General features: G+C 40.9%; 1 protein-coding gene and 1 pseudogene across 3 annotated transcripts in view; both read left to right on the top strand.

Moving 5' to 3' along the window:
- Positions 1–15977, top strand: part of LOC308419540 (actin, cytoplasmic 2-like) — a 1056985-nt pseudogene that overhangs the window by 612023 nt on the left and 428985 nt on the right. The gene's annotated exons all lie outside the window — the stretch shown is intronic.
- Positions 1–15977, top strand: part of DUS4L (dihydrouridine synthase 4 like) — a 60070-nt gene that overhangs the window by 13734 nt on the left and 30359 nt on the right. Inside the window, exons 1-4 of one of the 2 annotated variants that reach the window (XM_080915329.1) lie at positions 4943–5008; positions 5231–5347; positions 8412–8512; positions 14846–14996. In XM_080915329.1, the coding sequence (XP_080771455.1) occupies positions 5256–5347; positions 8412–8512; positions 14846–14996 (344 nt within the window). In that variant the 5' untranslated portion in view covers positions 4943–5008; positions 5231–5255. Of the gene's footprint in view, positions 1–4942; positions 5009–5230; positions 5348–8411; positions 8513–14845; positions 14997–15977 lie in introns of those variants that run through there. The other variant, XM_080915330.1, reaches the window with a different exon arrangement.

Here is a 15977-nt window from a genome sequence, read left to right as displayed (position 1 = left end):
AACTGGTACATTTACTAATTAAATATATACTTGTAGGTATTTATGTTGTGTCTAACTGAATTTAGTTACATGTGATGTCAGCTGTAATTTTAAAGTAAGATTAGGGACAGCAGAGAAGTTCAGTGGGTAAAGGTCCTTGGCTTGGCCAAGCCTGGCTGCCTGGGTTCAGTCCCTTGGACCCATGCAGTAGAAGAGAATCATTTCCTCAAAGTTGTCTTCAGGCTTCCACACGTTCACCCATGTACATAAATAATAATTTTTTAAAGATTGTGCAGAGCTCTTTGAGTTACAGCAAATTTAGTTCTTTTGAAGCTTCCCAGATTATTAGATTACTAATGAACTGGCCAGAGTACTTTTTCTACCAAGATGAAAATGGTGGGTGAGAACCCTTTCCAACACTGGCTTTGGCAGCATTTTTATCCCCAGCATTTGACAGAAGGAGTTAGCCTTGGTAAAAGCAGGTGATGGTACTCTAGTATTGGGATTCTTATGCAGGTCTCAAGTAACAGGGCCTTTAGGCCAGAGTTATCCAGTGTTAGAACTCTAGGAAGTGGGACTCTCCAACCTTAACAGCAGCTATCTTTACAGCTTGGTCCCATGATTCTCAACCATGGTTTCCCAAACCCTGGTGAATAATTATGACTAAGAGCTTTGGCCACTAAGATTTGATAGCTCTCTCGAAGTCTACAAGCTGCCCAGGCCCGCGGCTTCTCTCCAAACCTTCCAGTCTCTCTTACCTCTTTCTACTGTTCTTGTACCTGACCTGGTCCCTGTGCCCAGCTGTTCAGCTACCTTTCTGCTGTATCTGCCACCACTGGAAGAACAACCACTCCTCCTTTTGCTGTTGTCATTGTTACTGGCCTCGAAGCCTGTGTTTCTTGAGTATATCAAAGCTACAAGCTGCTCCCAATCTCCACGGCTACAACTGCACTGGCATCACAGTTCCCGTCGGTAAGGTCAGCTCGTTTAACCATTGATTGATAAAAACAGGGCAAGAAGGGCCGGGGAGAATGCTAGGTTATTAAGGAGCTCAAAACACAATCTTGAAGTTCTAGGTCCCAGCATCCATGTAAAAATACAGGTGTCAGAGATGACTAGTAGTTAAGAGCATTTACTCTTGCAGAGGATCTGGTTTCAGTTTCCAGTACCTACATGGCTCACAAGCATCTGTAACTACAGTTCTTGGGGAATCTGATACCCTCTTCTATATAGATACCAGGCATGCATGTGGTACACATACATACATGTAAGCACACATATGCATAAATCTTAAAAAGTAACTCAATTGTATTGGCATACACTTGTAGTCCCAGTGCTAGGGAGGCAGAGACAGATCTAGCCAGACTAGTTGGATATCTAACGAGAAACACCCAGATTGACCTCTGACTTCCACAAAAGGCATATAAACACACAAAGTAGGAAAAGCCACTCAAGAGAAGCCTTTTATTGGTGCTAATGTTGTTTACCAGAGATCAAAGCACAAGAGGCCATCTTCTGGCTGCTTGAAAAGGAAGCCGAACTGCATGCTCATGTAGCCAGAGAATGAGTGTTTGCACTAACAGTGTGAGGCCATGCAAATAAAAACTCAGTTGTGCCAATCATGTTAACACTCCTGTTCCCCTAGTCACAGGAGGCTCTTTACCCAGGTCACTAGAAGTGCTTCCCTCAGAGCTGGGCTCATTACAGTACCACCTGACATTGTTATTCACACAAGCATCAAGACAATTGTTTTTGGTGTTTTTTTTAAGACTTTAATCATAAATGGTGATTGTCTTAGTTAGGGTTTTACTACTGTGAACAGACACCATGACCAAGGCAAGTCTTATAAAGGACAACATTTAATTGGGGCTGGCTTACAGGGTTGGAGATTCAGTCCATTATCATCAAGGCAGGAACATGGTGATGTCCAGGTAGGCATGGTGCAGGCAGAGCTGAGAGTTCTACATCTTCATCTGATGGCTGCTAGCAGAATACTGACTTCCAGGCAACTAGGATGAGGATCTTCAAGCTCACACCCACAGTGTCACACCTACTCCCAAAGGTTAACACCTATTTCAACAGGACCACACCTTCTAATAGTGTCACTCCCTGGGCCAAGCATATACAAACCATCACAGTGATTTTACAAATTATGAACATGGCTTACCACTTGACCAGCACCCCACAGAGAAGAGGGTCCCTGAATCACTTGAAAGATTCAGAATTCTGGAATGTAAATTTGTACCTAAAAAGAAGAAAGCAACTGAAGCCTTCTACATCTTACATATGAAGAACCTGGTGGCTAATGTGTAAAATAAATGATTATGTATCTAAAATTCTTCCTAAAAACCAGTAAAATGGATCAGCAGGTAAAGCCACTTGCAGAGTAATCTTGATGGCCTGAATTTGATCCCCAAAACCTGTGTAAAGATGCAAAGAGAAAACCAGCTCCACTGAGTTTTCCTCTGACCGTTCCATGTATGCTGTAGCATATACAATGAATGCCCTTACATGCAAGCACACACAATACACATCATACAATTATAATCTTTTAATTTTAATTTAAAATATTAAGAGAGAAACTAGGTTTTAATATTCAAACTAAATTTTACAGTTTTTATTATTTACAGTATTTATTAATGGTATTATTCTTATGGCTCAACATTGCTGGCAGGTTTCATTAATGAAGAACGTAGATGACAAGAAAGTCTCGGGATGAAATAAAAGTTCAATGCTAAAATACTACTGAAAGTAGAAGCCTGGAAAACTTGTCTAAAACTGGTTACTTCAAGCTGTTTGAGACCATGAATCAATTTTAACATGAGCACTGTGCTGCTGTTTTCTCCTGTGCTCTCGATTTTCAGTTTATTCCATTCTAGAGATGTGTTTTCAGTTGAAATAAATATGGAATTGAGATCCTCATTTTGGCGTTTGTCCATTCCCTGAAGTGGCCGGTGCAGCAGCTTGGGTGAGGTGGACTGTGGGAAATGAGCATGGGAGAGCAGATCCCAACCTTCTGTGCTGATTTCAGCCGCCATTTTTCTTCCTGTTGCTTATGATCAGATCTATTTGTGATGCAGTTTTTAAAAGCATTGACTCAACAGTAGGAGATTTGTTTTCTGGAGGGTTGTTTTGTGCTGGGGATCGAACTTAAAGCCTCATGTATGCTAGGCAGGCACTACCACTAACAAACAACTCCAACCCTGGAATGTATTCTGTAGTCTGCACTTATTTTAAACATGTAATGTTCACAATATAATTGTATCCTAGAGCACAGTGTTTATGTTAGCAGTAAAGGGAGTAGGAGCTGAGATGTAATCCCATGCTGCTGTCTGTAGGAATTCTTTTCAGAGACCTCTCTACTTGGGTGAAGTAGGAATTCTTCACTGTGCCACCAAAAACAGAAAAGGAGTTTCGGGGACTTAGTATGAAGCAGAGTTGGAGTTTATTATTTTTGAGCTGGGGTCTCGTGCACTCACAGGAAACTTCAGATGAGAAAAAGTGAGCAGGTGATGGGGAAGACCTTTGACATTCACCTTTGACCTCCACCCCCATGTGCACATGTATACACATGAAAAAACGTTTTAAAGACCTTACCATAGACGTAAGCATAGACATGTCTAATAGACACTTAGCCAAAAGACAATACAAACCCAAGTGAGCATGAGGTGCTCAAAAGTCATCTTAGCAACAGCTGCAGCAGCTTTATAGATGATGTCAAACCTTCTGAAATTACTTTTTTCAGTAAGTGAGGTCAGAGTGGTTCTAAAGTGCATTGGATATAAGGTACAAGCCAAACAAAGGTTGCACAAGAGTCTAGGTCAATGTCTTCTGCCATAAGTTGTATGTGATTCCCCGGAAAAAAAAAAGTTTACAGCTTATAAAGGGAAAAGCACTCATATATAGTCAGGCTTTGAGCATGGTTCACTGTTCTGCCCTACTTTGTGTTACATTCCTGAGATCTGCAAATATTAATATTACATATATGGTATACTTAAGTATATTCACATATGTTGAAAACCTAGAGGTATTTAGAATCTTAGTCTTGTTAATAAGTGAATGCCAAATCTTTTTTAAAAGACAATCCTATTAATTTGAAATAAAAAAGAGTAGCCAAGGGGATGGAGAACAGGAAGAAACAAAAGTTACACCTTTAGGCATAAAGGGTCCAGTAACAGTGCCTTGTTCAGAAATGGAGGTCTACCAGCAGTTCCGAAAGGGGACAGACATTCAAAGAAATAAAACCCAATATCAACGCAAAGCATGCTTACGCTTTTGCCATCCACTAAAGAAAAACAAACAACGGCAGGTGTTAGACTTTTCTGAATTAGAACAGAGAAAACCAAGCAAGCTTACTATTGCCACACAACAGAAGGAAGCTTCTTCAAGGAGCGCCATCTTGAGAAGTGTAAGTGCTGCATCTTATTAATGGAATAATTATCCCTTCCAAACATCTCCAAGTGAATCAGATTTCCTGCGTTGTGGACTCCTGGCCAGCTTAAGGGAGGATACAATAGTATCTTTGGAGCACATCGGGATGTCAAGTCTCCACATAGAGCAGGGGTATTCCAGGGATTGACCTGAAAGCCTAAGGAGAGGCACTTGTTAGGTTTTTCTTTCTAGTGTCACCATGGAAACCGGAGGTAGCATGCAAAGTTAACCACGAGGGAGTCCACCGCACTGGGCTTATTTAGTTACCTAACAGAATATGGTGAGATAAAGGAGTGTACCCATGCAGTTCCCAAACAGCTCCCTGAAGTTGCCCGGTCCTGCCGAGGGACAAGGCAAAGAGCACGCAAAACGCGTTCTGTCTCAAGAACAAAAAGCCTTAACTTAAATTTACTTTAATTCGGGAGGCAGGTTGCCACCACAGGGCACCCGGCTGGATCCGACCCCAGCCGAACCGCTGGCTCCCATCCTCCGGCATCGGTCGCGCCAGTGTGACCTCAGCCGGGCCCGGCGCGCCCCGGGCGGCGTGGGACGTGCGCGCGCAGGCGGGCGGCGGGGCACGCGGAGCGGTCGGCGGCGGGTAAGCCTGATGGGCGGCGGGCGGCCCCGCCGAGGGACGCGTCTGGCGGCTCGGGCCGCGGCGTTCCGGCCGCCCGGGCCGCCTCGGGACCGGGGGAGAGCCTGCGGGGCGGTCCAGCGCACGGCCTCGTCACCCGGGGTTCGGCGAACTACCAGCAGGCCCCGCGCCCGTGTCTGGCCGTTCACCCATGTTTCTCTGAAATTGAAATCTCTCTCTGTGTAGGTGTGAAGAAGAAAAAACAAAAACCATGACAATCCAATGGGCGGCGGTTGCCAGCTTTCTTTATGCTGAAATAGGACTCATTTTAATCTTCTGTCTGCCTTTTATTCCTCCTCAGAGGTAGGAAACCTTCAGATCCTTAACAGTACCAAATGTTCGATTAGCTTCTTCGGGCTACGGCATGTGACTCTTAAGGTTAGAAAGTTTTGAGAGGGCCTTCGGGGTAGCTTAGCCAGTAAAGGGCGCTTGCAGCCAAGGGAGAGAATTTCAGTTCAATACCCGGAAACCACATGGTGGAAGGGGAACCAACCCCACAAAGTTGTCTTCTGGCCCCCACACTTCCACTCTAGAACTCCCAGAAACACATGCACGGACGTAAACACACGAGACGTACTTACATATATACAATAAGTGGACAAGTAAAAGTTTGAGAGCCAACTATATAGAAGGTAGTCTCAAAATATGAAACTCAAATTTGCTATCTGGTAACTATTAAAATACGGCTTTATATAAAGCTTGATTATGGGTACAAATAGATTTTTCACCTCCTTTTTAAAAAGAACTGTCTGTGCTTATGCCTTGGACATGTGTCCTGTCTTCATGTTTCTCTCTCCGCCCTTCCTGTCTCTCTCTCACCCCTCCTCCCCTCCCCTCCCACCCTCCCTCCCTCTCTCAACTGCCCCGAATTTAAACAGTGAAATAAAAGGGTGGGTGCTCAAATGTCAACTTGGGACAGTAGAATGAACTGGCTCAGGGTCCAAGCAGCCTTCCAAAAACTTAAAACTCATCTGCTTGGATTCCAACTCATCCTTGTCTTTGTCTCCACACCAGCGCCTGTTCCTTACATGAAGTAAATCATACAGGTACCTATTACCACCAAACCAGGGCTTCTATAGATCACATGCTTAAGGCCTAAGTCGCCTAACTGGTCTGTGTCAGACTCCAGATAAGATCCTTAGTCTGCAGTCAGACAATGCTGTCCCTGTTCTTTCTACCTCAGATTTTAAAAGCAGACATGTTTTTGCTTTTTGGTATTACTTGCTGCAGAGTCTTACATATTCAAGAAGTCGTTTTCTTATGCACAACAGATCTATAAATAAGGCTTAAAAATTTGAAAAAAGTCATCAGAAGGATTTATAGACCAGTCTTTTTCTTCTTGCTGTTACAGCTTTGTACCCATTCTGATCTAATCGCTATTAGGAAGTGTGGCTAGGTACACGTGACATATGAATATTCTCATGTAAGAACATGTGGTACATTTGCACGGGAATCATCTGTGCCCCTCCGTGTGTTTACCCACTGTGTGTGTCGACCATAATCTTCAAAGTCTTTATTTATGTATTTATTCTGTCTAGTCTTTTCTCCTGTTGCGTAGTATTGAAGGTACATGTATGTTCAGAATAACATTTCTCATTGGACTTTGTGTTATTGTGTGACCTTGAGAAATTAACTGCTCTGGTCAGTTTTTCTGGTAATAGTAGTATGGACTTCATATGGTACTGTGGTAATTAGACAAGGGAGTGCGTGTGTTCCAAACAATAATATATTAAATCAGTAAGTATTAGCTATGATCTGCTCTTAAATTCAGCCTACTGCAAACTCGTAGGTGGCCCTTCTAGGAGGTTGTTATGTTCCTCTCTTGTTGGCTCATGAAGAGGTAAATGAATTGACATTTGAACCTACACCAAGCTGTTGCCATTCATATTCTTTTGGGAAAAAAAGTCTGTACTGTTAAATTTAAATAGTGCCCATAAAATGCTTTGAATTTGGTCATCAAGGCCAAAAGAACTGACTCACCTGTATCTGTCTTCTAATTATTGTTGAGAGTTCCCTTCAAATTGTGTTAATAAGTTGTCATACCTTAAAGTAGAAACTTTCAGTTGTGTTTCTGAAGTATATCCACATGCTAGCTACCTTGATACCTCCTCCTTTTGACCCCATGTATTAGAAATGTAAAATGCTCAGGTTCGACATTTGAGGCCTTTCCAATTCCAGGGCAGCTTACACGTGTCTGTGCCATTGCTTATGCCGCTCAATCTGTCTAGACTATTTGCTCATCTTGTTTCCTCTGTTCAGACCTTGACCTTGGTAATGGATAGATCATGAGTCTTTACATGCGTAAATGTTAATCAAGATATATACGTAAGTTTGATTTTACTTTTCTCATTTTGCATATATGCCATATCTCAGTCATTTAGATTCCTTTTTGGTTAAAGAAAGAAATGATTTTATGTAGTGTAAATGCTAGAAGCACACAATATAAAAATCAACTTTCGGAAGCCAAACATGTTAGTTCCTGCTTATACCTGCAGCACTTAGCAGGCTAAGGCGAGAGAACTGCAGTTTCTGAGCCGCACAGCAAGACACCGTGTCTAATAAATAATTAGAGAATTAGTGATCCTAATTGTTAGATCAAAAGACTTCCATCATTTCTGAGACAGTTCTCCAACTAGGGAAAAAGAAGTAGCTTTTATCCAAAGTGTGACAGTTTAAGAAATCCTTTTGGGCTAGTAAGACAGTTCAATTGGTAATGCTTGTCATGCAAGGTCAAGAACCTTAGTTTGATTCCTAAAATCTGTGGGGAAAAGCCAGGTTTGCTGCAGAGGTTTACAATGCCAGTGCTGGAGAGGCAAAAGCAGAGCTCGTTAGCCAGTCAGCCTGCCCTTATCAGTGAAGCTCGGGTATCTAAGCAAGGTGGAAAGGCCGGCCTCCTAAAGAACATCTCAGACTGACCTCTACCCTCTACACTGTGGAGTCTAGAGGCATGTGTGCATTTTAAAAGGTATTTTCAGTCAGGCAGTGGTGGCAAACACCTTTAATCCCACCACTCAGAATGCAGAGACAGGCATAACTCTGAGTTCAAGGCCACCCTGGTCTAGAGTTCCAGAATGGCCAGGGATACACAGAGAAATCCTGTCTCAGAAAAACCAAAACCAAAAGAAAAAAAAAGTTTATTTTAGAATATTCAAACCATCAAATATCAAATAATTAAAAATAATTATTTTCAATTTCATGAGTTATTCTGTCATGAAAGAGGATGAACAACTTTTAAAATTAAATGTCTCATTTTTGCCATGCTATTATCAAAATATTTTTCCGTATTTTAAAAACACTTCAGGACCTGCTCTTGGTTTGTTTGTTGTTTGGTTGGTTGCTTATCTAATCTAATTGTATTGCTTTACAGATGGCAGAAGATTTTTTCATTTAGTGTCTGGAGTAAGATTGCAAGTTTTTGGAACAAAGCATTTCTTACTATTATAATATTATTGATTGTTCTGTTTCTAGGTAAGTACTAGCTACATTCCTCCTTTGAATCCAGTTCTTTTCAATAAATTATCTGGGTTTTGATTGGTTAGGTTGATGTTACTGATATATTGAAAAAAATTTATATACTGATATTAAGGTAATTATGGCTATTTGGATACATATTTGGTACTATTTTATATACATATATAATATATATTAATTATATATATATATTTCAGGTGCAGGGAGTCTTAACCTCTTTTAGGTTACTTTAAAGTTTTAAATGCAATAACAAGTGGTCTTCTTTCAAGCTGCTAAATGATTGGCAGTTAGTCTTTGTCATGGTGTCCTAGGCACCACACCTGTTTGCAGCAAACGAATGGAATAATAGACTCTTAAGAGATTCTTAGACAAGTGCGAATTTTCACTGAGACCTGATTAGAAGCAACAGCTTTAGTGGCTACTGCAAAATTTTTAATATTGATTATTAGAGGTAATATTAGTAAACTTTTCTTATGGGTCAGAAACCTATATTTGTAGATACAGTTTTATTGAAACATCACTATTCTTGCTTTTGCATATGGTCTGTCTTAATTAGGTTTTCGTTGCTGTGAAGAGATACTATGACCAAGGCAACCCTTATAAAGGCAAACATTTAATAGGGGCTGGCTTACAGTTTCAGATGTTCAGTCCGTTATCATCATGGTGGAAAGCATGACATCATGTAGGCAGACACAGTGCTTGAGAAGGAGCTAAGAGTTCAACATCTTGGTCTAAAATCAGCGGGAAACTTGTGTGCCACACATATTAGGTGTAGCTTGAACATGGGAGACCTCAAAACCCATCCCCACAGTGACACACTTCCTCCAGCAAGGCCACACCTCCTAATAGTGCTACTCCCTCCAAGCATTCAAGCACATGAGTTTCTGGGTACCATACCTATTCAAGCACCACATGGTCTGTGCCTATTTTCATGGACAACTCCAGAGTTTAATATTATAGCTGGTAAGCCCTAAAAACATCCATTGCTTATCCTTTGCTTAAAACATTTGTCTATCCCTTGGATTGAAAAGAAGAAAGTTTCTAATAGTTTTTACATAGGACTATGTCTGAGAAGACACATGCTGAAATACTTGGTGGAAAATACCAATGAGACTTTGGATTGGAAAACAAAGCAAATATGACAAATTCTTCAAATTTTGAATTCATAGGGTAGGATTATAGAAGTGACAGATTGAGCATACTTAACTAAAAATGCTGAGTTTAAAATTTGAATCTAAAGAATTGAGAACACTTTGCATGAGCATGCTGGCACAGGTGGAAGATTCACCTCTCACTTTGTGTGATAGATTAGAGTCCAAAGCCAAGAACAGTAAAAACATTGTCTGGAATTAACTTCAGGCTTACATCTATAATGTATGTATAAAATGTAAGTGAATTTCATGTTTACATTTGAGTAATATTTAAGAGATTGAAATTTCAAAATTCTTGACAACAGCAGCAAAAACAGCCTAAATCCAAGCATGTCTGATAATAAGCATTTTACAGAAATTCTGCAGCCTGAGTTTTCAGCAGGTTAGAAAATGTTCCTGGTAATACTTACTACATTAAAAGCAGAGCTTTAAGGTTTTTAAACAGAAATTCCACAAGCCTTCGTAATCACCGTGTTCTTTTAGAAAAGACTGAGACCAGCAAGATGAAGTGACTTGTCTAAGATTACCTACCCACTTCTTGCAAGTGTCACTCCTTGCTACTTTAGCTTTTAATATACATTGCAAAATGTTTCCCTAGGAACTTCCTTGTAACTCTCATGTTGGGTTAAGTGGGTTTACTGGTACCAAAGTGGAACCTGCACCACTGTGTTTAAGGTTTTATGCAAAAATGTGTTATGTTCCAAACCCCAACCTTTGAGGTGGAGGTGATCTCTTTATTAAAGTGAGAGCATCCACTGTGAAGGAGTATAGAATTGTTAAAGACTGGAAGGGAAGCTGTGGTGGCACTCACAAGGCAAAACCAGCCAAGTAGATAGAGCTCTGTGAGTTCAAGGACAGCCAGAGCTGTGTATAGTGAGGGCCTGTCTCAAAACAACAACAACAAAACAAAACCTCAGGAGGGAAATTGTATCAGGTTTTGAGTGGATTTGTATTTTACTTGAAAATGTCAGTATGTGACGTGGTATGTTAATGTTAGCCTTGTGCCCTGGGTCTCCATCCATACGACAACAGAATAAAGTCGTAAACAGGTAGAGAAAGCTGACCATTACTCAGCCACCGACCACCTGAATGATTTCGGAATGACATTCTGTCTCTCTTAATTTGGCAGTTGTATCTGTGAAATAAAAGAATAAAATAATCTCAGCTTTTTAAAAGGTATCAAAATGTCTACTGAAGGCTATCTCTTACCTGTGTAAGGAAATAGAGCCATAGTAGATTCTTTTGGCTATATTTATTCAAAACCAGCTTGCTCTGACTTGAGCAAGAAAGAAGAATTAAGGAAGGAAGGAAAAGTTGTATAATAAAATGACTTGTTTCAGTGGGGTACAGGTAAGGGAAGGCAGAGTCTGCAGAAGGACTAGTAGTAGTAATTGAACTACCCTTTCTACCTCTGCATGTCTGTTTCCATCATTCTTACCTCTATGGACTCTGAGAACTCCATCTCCAAGGCAGAAAATGTTACCACACAACTGCCAGATAATCATCCAGCCGGGCGGTGGTGGCGCAGGCCTTTAATCCCAGAGCTTGGAAGGCGTAAGGGTCTCTGAGTTTAAGGCCAGCTTGATGAACATACTGAGTTCCAGGACAGCCAGAGTTACACAGTGAGACCCTATCTAAAAAAACAATACAAAAAAACTACCTTTGTATATGTTGTAACACACAGCAAATGAGCCTGTATACCTGATGGTATTGGAAATAAAGATTTTCAGTCAAATAAATGGTATCCAAATGTGAGGTAAGAGAATTGAAGCTTGTGTAGTACCTTGTTGGGATTTTATTTGGAGTGATAAAAATGTGGCATGATTCAGAGATAGTGTCTGAACTATTGTGAAGTAAGTGCAGCATAGTCTGAATCTTGTGTAACTAGTCATGCAAATAGGAATTTTAAAAAATATTTATTTACTTATTTATTTATGTATATGAGTACACTGTCACTATCTTCAGAAACAGCAGAAGAGGGCATCGGGTCCCATGGCAGATGGTTGTGAGCCACCATGTGGTTGCTGGGACCTCTGGAAGACCAGTCAGTGCTCTTAACCACCGAGCCATCTCTCCAGCCTGCAAATAGGAATTTCCATGCACTGAAATAGTTCTGAGGTCTTATTTAAAGTAATAGACAATACTGCTGATGCCCGGAAGTGCATACTGACAGAAGCCTGATGTTGCAGTAAATACTATATAAAAATTGGTTTAACTCTTTATAAGCCCCCACAGTCTCATTCCGCGGGTACTGCTTAATATGGAGCCGCCACTCAATCCAGCTGCCCCCCAAGTCTCACCCCGTCTGCATGACTGCCTCTGGAATTACTTTACCCATCGCCCAACATAAATATGTCTCTAATCTGATAGCTTTCCATACAGGTTTATATATCTAACTCTCAATCCACAAACCCTCTATACACTAAGATTACATCAAATAGACAAAGATACAAATTGCCCTTCTATATGAGATATAAGACCTATAAAATTCCTTAAAAGATTTATATCTACCTAGTGCCAATTAAGTTCACCTAGGTCCAGATCACCCTTCTCAAGCTCCGTCTTGATCTCCCTTTCTTTCTCTTCCTCTTACTCCAATTTCTTCCCTTTTCTCCGCCTACCTCTCTCCATCATGTAATGCCTTAATAGCCTGATGTAGCTGTCTCCTGAGAGGCTCTGACAGAACACAACAAATACAGAGGCAGATGCTTGCAGCCAAACCATAGACCTGAGAACAGGGTCTTTAATGGGGAAGTTAGAGGAAGAACTGAAGGGGTTTGCAACCCCATAAGAACAACCAACCAACCAGAGCTCTCAGGGACTAAATAAACCACTATCCAAAGAATACACATGGACGGACCCATGGATCCATCTGTACACATAGCTGAGGATGGCCTTGTTGGGCATCAGTGGGAGGAGAAGCCCTTGGTCCTGCCAAGGATTGATGCTGCAGTGTAGAGGAATGTCAGGGTGCGAAGGCGGGAGGGGGTGGGTGGGTGGGTGGGTGAACACCCTCATAGAAGCAGGGGAGGGGTGATGGGATAGGGGATATGGAAGGGAATCTGGGAAAGGGAATAACATTTGAAATGTAAATAAAATATACTCAATAAAATCAGAAAAATAAAACAGATACACTCAAACTAATAGAAGAGAAAGTAGGGGAGAGCCTTGAACACATGAACACTGGGGAAATTTTTCTGAACACTAATGGCTTATGCTCTAAGATCAAGAATACACAAATGGGACCTCATAAAATTACAAAGCTCTGTAAGGCAAAGGACACTGTTCTTAGGACAAAACAGCAACCAACAGAATAGGAAAAGATCTTTGCCAATCCTACATCCAATAGAGAGCTAATATTCAATATATACAAAGAACCCAAGAAGTTAGACCCCAGAGAATCAAATAACCCTATTAAAAAATGGAAACATTGCTAAAAAATAGAATTCTCAACTAAGGACTATCGAATGGCTGAGAAGCACCTAAAGAAATGTTCAACAACTTTAGTCATTGGGGAAATGCAAATCAAAGCAACCCTAAGATTTCACCTCACACCAATCAGAATGGCTAAGATAAAATTAAAAAAAAAAAAAAAATAGATGCTGGCTAGGATGTAAAGAAAGAGGAACAGTCCTCCATTGTTGGTGGGATTGCTAGCTGGTACAACCACTCTGAAAATTAGTCTGGTGGTTCCTCAGAAATTTAGACATAGTACTACCTGAGGACCCAGCTATACTACTTCTTGGGAATATACCCAAAAAATGCTGCCAACATATAACAAGGACACATACTCAACTATGTTCATAGCAGCCTTATTCATAATAGCCAGAAGCCAGAAAGAACCCAGATATCCTTCAGTAGAGGAATGGATACATAAAATTTGGTACATATACACTACTCAGCTATTAGAAACAATGACTTCATGAAATTCTTTGCAAATAGATGGAACTAGAAAATAGCATCCTGAGTGAGGTAACCTAATCACAAAAGAACATACATAGTGTGCACTCACTGATAAGTGGATATTTGCCCAAAAGCTAGAAATACCCAAGATAGAATTCACAGACCATATGAAACTCAAGAAAAAGGAAGAGGAAAATGTGGATGCATCAGTCCTTCTTAGAAAGGGGAATGAAATAAGGAGGAAGTACAGGGACAAAGAGTAAAGGGGAGACTGAAGCAGAGGCCAACCAGAGACTCCCCCACCTGAGGATGCATCCCGTATGCATTCACCAAACCCAGACAATATTGTGGATGCAAAGAAGTGCATGCTCACAGGAGCCTGATATAGCTGTCTCCTGAGAGGCTCTGCCAGATCCTTACCGATACAGATGAGGATGCTTGCAGCTAACCTTGGGACTGGACATGTTCGTGGACACCAACAGGGGAGTTAGAGAAAGGAATAAAGGAGCTGAAGAGATTTGCAACCCCATAGGAAGAACAATAATATCAACCAACCAGGCCATGCCCCCCCACAAACTCCCAGGGACTAAACTACCAACCAAAGAGTACACATGGAGACCCATGGCTCCAGTCACATATGTAGCAGAGGATGGCACTGTCTGGCATCAATAGGAGGAGAAGGCCTTGGTCCCCAGTGTTGGGGACTGCCAGGGTAGCAATGTGGAAGTGTGTGGGTGGGAGGTGAAACATCTTCATAGAAGCAGAGGGAGAGGGAATGGGAGAGGGGGGAACCTGGAAAGTAGATAACATTTGAAATACAAATTCATAAAGTTTCTAATAAAAAACAAAAGAAATTTTAGTGCAATGAAACAGTCCTGAAGTCTGATTTAAAGTAACAGTGTAATAGGATGCTGGCACTTTAAGAGAGGCAGGATTATATCTGTTCCTGACAGCAAGTTGAATTTTAGTCATGCACAGAAATGGAGGGGTAAGAGATAAAACTTCACAGTAGATCTTACTTGACAATGAGGTGACAGGTAAGCCACAGAGGAATGATTGTAAAGTGATTCACAAATTGCCACTATTATCCATTTACAAACTTCTGTCTTTGAGCATAATACCCTGTCAGGTACTCCAGAGGGATAGACAGAAAGAAAGGCATATCTAAAGTTCGTTGTTTAAAAGGCTAGTAGGTTATTCTACAACTCCTTGTTGTTTAAAAAAAAAAAAAATGTTTTCTTAAAAACCAAAAGTAGTGTTCTCTGTCTCTTCACAGACGCAGTGAGAGAAGTAAGGAAGTATTCATCCACTAATGTCGCTGAGAAGAACTCAGCCAGCACACCTGGTGCCTATGAGCACACACAGATGAAGCTCTTCAGGTCTCAAAGAAATCTTTATATTTCTGGATTCTCATTATTTTTTTGGCTGTAAGTAAAAAAAATGTACAAGCACAGTTTTAATACTTATAGAATTCTCTTTTTGTTTTTTTTCTACTTACACTACGATCTTTTCATTGACATCTTCATAAAAGAATGTAGATGACATCATTCAAGTAACAAATCTTAGTTACACTAAAGAAAGCTTGGGATGGAAGGCATGGCCTTTAGAAGGAAGAGCCTGCGAATTGGTTGTCAGTGCCAAATGTTCAGCCCTGAAAACATCCAGGTAGCATTATACAGGTTATATTTAGGAATATATGTATATATTCAATAACAATTAGTAAAATGGGGGGACATGAATTTGAAGGAGAATTGGGAAAGATATATGTGAGGGTTTGGAGGGAGAAAAGGGAAAAGAGATATGTAATTAAATTACCATCTCTAAAATAAGGGGGGAAGTTACAATGTGTAGCTCTGCTGGCTGCAGACGGTCTTGAGTGATCGGGTCGCTGACGCTGACTTTCAGTTCCATCTCCTACTCTTCAAAACATCAGTGCCTTTCACTCCCACACTCCTTCCCTGGTCATTCTCTAAACAAGTTACTGTGAAAGCTCTGTCCTTCACTTGTGTCATTGTACCTGCTATTCTAGACTCTTCCCTCCCCCAGGCTTTGTTTGTTTGTTTTTCAGGTGTTTGAGGAACAGTTATTGTTAGGGGTGAGAAATCAGGTTGCACAGAGATAATGACTCTCCACAGAGCTGGGTGGTAGCCCTGCGGCTGTCAGTTCTAACAAAGTACGAAGTACTTAACTTCTAGTTAAGACTTAACTTCTAGTGCCATTCACAATCGCAGCTGAATACTGTTTATATCTCCAACCTGAAGCCAGGCATGCCTTTAATACTTGGGATTAAAGAGAGGCAGATAGTCTGTGAGTTCAAGGCCAGTTTGGCCTACATAGTGACTTCCTGAACAGCCAGAGCTATATAGTCAAACCCTGTCTTGAACACAACAAAAATAAATAAACACACA

The sequence above is a fragment of the Micromys minutus genome, assembly GCF_963924665.1.
Source record: "Micromys minutus genome assembly, chromosome: 1".
NCBI lineage: Eukaryota > Metazoa > Chordata > Mammalia > Rodentia > Muridae > Micromys > Micromys minutus.
The sequence above is the reverse complement of the archived record's forward strand: the minus strand, read 5'-3'. Positions and strand labels throughout refer to the sequence as shown.